Source organism: Chrysochloris asiatica, unplaced genomic scaffold (assembly GCF_000296735.1).
Source record: "Chrysochloris asiatica unplaced genomic scaffold, ChrAsi1.0 scaffold00002, whole genome shotgun sequence".
NCBI classification, from domain to species: Eukaryota; Metazoa; Chordata; class Mammalia; order Afrosoricida; family Chrysochloridae; genus Chrysochloris; species Chrysochloris asiatica.
This window is the reverse complement of record NW_006408520.1, coordinates 31898652-31901390: the sequence shown is the minus strand read 5'-3', so window position 1 is coordinate 31901390 and position 2739 is coordinate 31898652. Positions and strand designations below refer to the sequence as shown.

General features: G+C 30.9%; 1 protein-coding gene across 1 annotated transcript in view; it reads right to left on the bottom strand.

The window, feature by feature from the left end:
* The window catches only part of COL24A1 (collagen, type XXIV, alpha 1), a 562513-nt gene that overhangs the window by 336915 nt on the left and 222859 nt on the right, over positions 1–2739 (bottom strand). The window contains exons 19-20 of the mRNA XM_006831073.1: positions 2186–2239; positions 877–921 (exon numbers count right to left, since the gene is read on the bottom strand). Of these exons, the coding sequence (XP_006831136.1) occupies positions 877–921; positions 2186–2239 (99 nt within the window). The remainder of the gene's footprint in view (positions 1–876; positions 922–2185; positions 2240–2739) is intronic.

Sequence of the window (2739 nt, the reverse complement as noted above, 5' to 3'; positions counted from 1 at the left end):
AAAACAAAAAAACCCCAGAGGGAATAGAAGCAAATACTGTTGAATGATGATGCACAGAGGAGACTGTAATCATTACAATGAAATGATGAGTATAAAACTGATGTTCACTCATGTAAATTAATCACTCAATTCACAATAAAAACTTTAAAAAAAAAAACTATGCATTTCACATGAGTCTAGTAAGATCTCTTTAAAATACATGCAATCACTATATAATTATGTGCACACACCTGAATTATTTTATGATAATTTAAACTTTGGTCATGTGTACCAAAAATGCTAAGGAATTCATTTTCAGAACTTGAAAACATGTGCTTCGTATATTATTAAATGGCACTATCTGAAGAAAAACTGGCAGAGAATACATTCTATCAGCTTTCCATAACTTTACTGATACTTGTTGTTAGTGCCATCAACATGGTCACTAAAATGCACTTTGAGAAATGCTATAAATAATTTTCACAAATTACTAAGGCCATAAAAACAATGAAGAAGCAAACAAATATGGAGTAAGGAAAATACCAGTTAAAACTGTTGTTAAGGATTTGCAAGGCTATATATCTTCACAGGAGGAGAAAGCCTCACTTTTCTCCCACAGTGTGGCTGATGGGTTCAAACTGCTCACCATGAGGTTAGTTGATCAGTGCTTATCCTATAGAGATACCACACTCCCAACATTTAAAATATCCCTAGAGAATTACAGTTATAGACCTATTTTAGTCTTGAGGATATTACAGTTTTAGGTTACAATTTGGTTTCTAAATTTTTGCTATTTGCTATAACTTAAAATTGTGTGTTATTCTAAAAAGATTTACAAAATAGTTGTTCTCAATGAAAGTATGACTACTTGTTGAAAATAATTTATGTGATACGTACACTTGGCCCCAGTTCTCCAAAGGATCCAACTGGTCCTTCTTCTCCCTTAAGAGAAAGTCAGAACATATCAAGGCCTAAGGTAAGAATTTAAAATGTAAACTATATATTTTTCTATTAATCCTGAAATCTGAAACTCATTCTGAGATTTGTTGAAAATTATGCTGATGTTTAAAAACGTATTTTAGAACCATATTATGCAATAAAGTTTTAATTTTTTTTAAATGTAACAATCACTTATCCACCTGATGAGAGCATTACTTTAAAATTGGTGCAAGACAAAAAATGTATTTAGAAAATTGGTAATGGAGAAGAGTGAAAGTCATTAAAATATCAGAAAACAAGCATAATGAATCACTGAAACCATTAATTAAAAATAATCTTTACCTTCTTGGTCACTATCTCTCTGATACAGAGATGAACTCAACAACTAAGTTCTTAACAGAGGGCAATAAATATATATTGTTGTATTTAAAAACTACATAGAGAATATGTTTGCTCTTGACACATTTTGATATTTTATTCACTTAACAAATATATTTTGCATATTAGTTCTGCATTAAGCCCTAGCAATACGAAGGTAAATTAGATCCTACCCAATGGTGGCTAAACAGTGTCTAGAGTTTATTCTTGATTAATTTACAGCTTATAGCTAAATCAGCTGCAACATCATAAGATAAAAAAATTGACCATATTTTTTTAAGAATAAAAAATTTTGCAGAAGAATAGAAGCAGAAGAGGAACACAGTAGAAATAAGAGTGTCTCATAAATCTATAAAAAATATATTATTCTATAAAAATGTATTTAAATGCACCAAATGTTTTTACTATACTGATGGACATATTTACTAAAATACTTATTTTTTTAATTTTGAAAAAATATTTGAGATTGCCACATCTGAACAATGCATACCCATACAGAGATTCTTGGGACCCTATATTATATTTTATTTATTTGATTAGCAAACATTTTATTCAATTCACAATTTAGTTAAAATATAATTTATTTTTAGGCACACATATAAAATAGTCACAAATAGTAAATATAAATTCTAGTACATATGAATTAGACTCTAAGATCAGGTTCTTCAGACCACTGACATAAATTACTTTAATTTGTTTAATAAATTGTAAAATTATTTCAAATCCCATTCAATTTCTACCAATATTTAATGGTAACTTAGAACCCACTCTATGGCAAATGCTGCCCATACTAAAGCAATATTTTTATTAAAACAAATCTAAAGTTCCTTAAAAATATATTAAGGGAAAATTGAAACAATTGTTGACTGAATATTTATTTCCTGTATACCTGAGTTCCTTTGAGACCAGGAGGTCCAGGGGGCCCTCTATTTCCAAGAAGACCCTATAAAAGCAATAAAAGCACACACAGTAAACATTTTATCACTATTAATATTTTGACCAATCAGCATAATCTAGAGATAATGTAAAGGAGGAGATGATGAGTAAGACTCTTTGGTACTTGTCACTTCCCATTAAGAAATAATAAAAATGGGGTGGGAAGATAGAAAAGCAGAAAATGTCAGGGTATCCAGAAAACTGGGAAACATAGAATAAACTTTTTCTTTGTTGTTGTTAAGTGCTGTCAAGTCAGTTCCGATTCATAACAATACTGTATAGGGTTTCCGAGGAGTGGCTGGAGGGTTTGAACTGCTGACCTTGCAGTTAGCAGTCTAATGCTTATCTTACAGTACCATACATAGATTAAGCTTTTTCTTTAAGCGTTTGTATGTCACTCAATGATCAAATAATGTGTTTGCTGTTGTTGTCAGGTGCCATCGAATCAGAACTGACTCATAGCGACCCCATGCACAGCAGAACGAAACAATGTCTGATCCTGGGCCA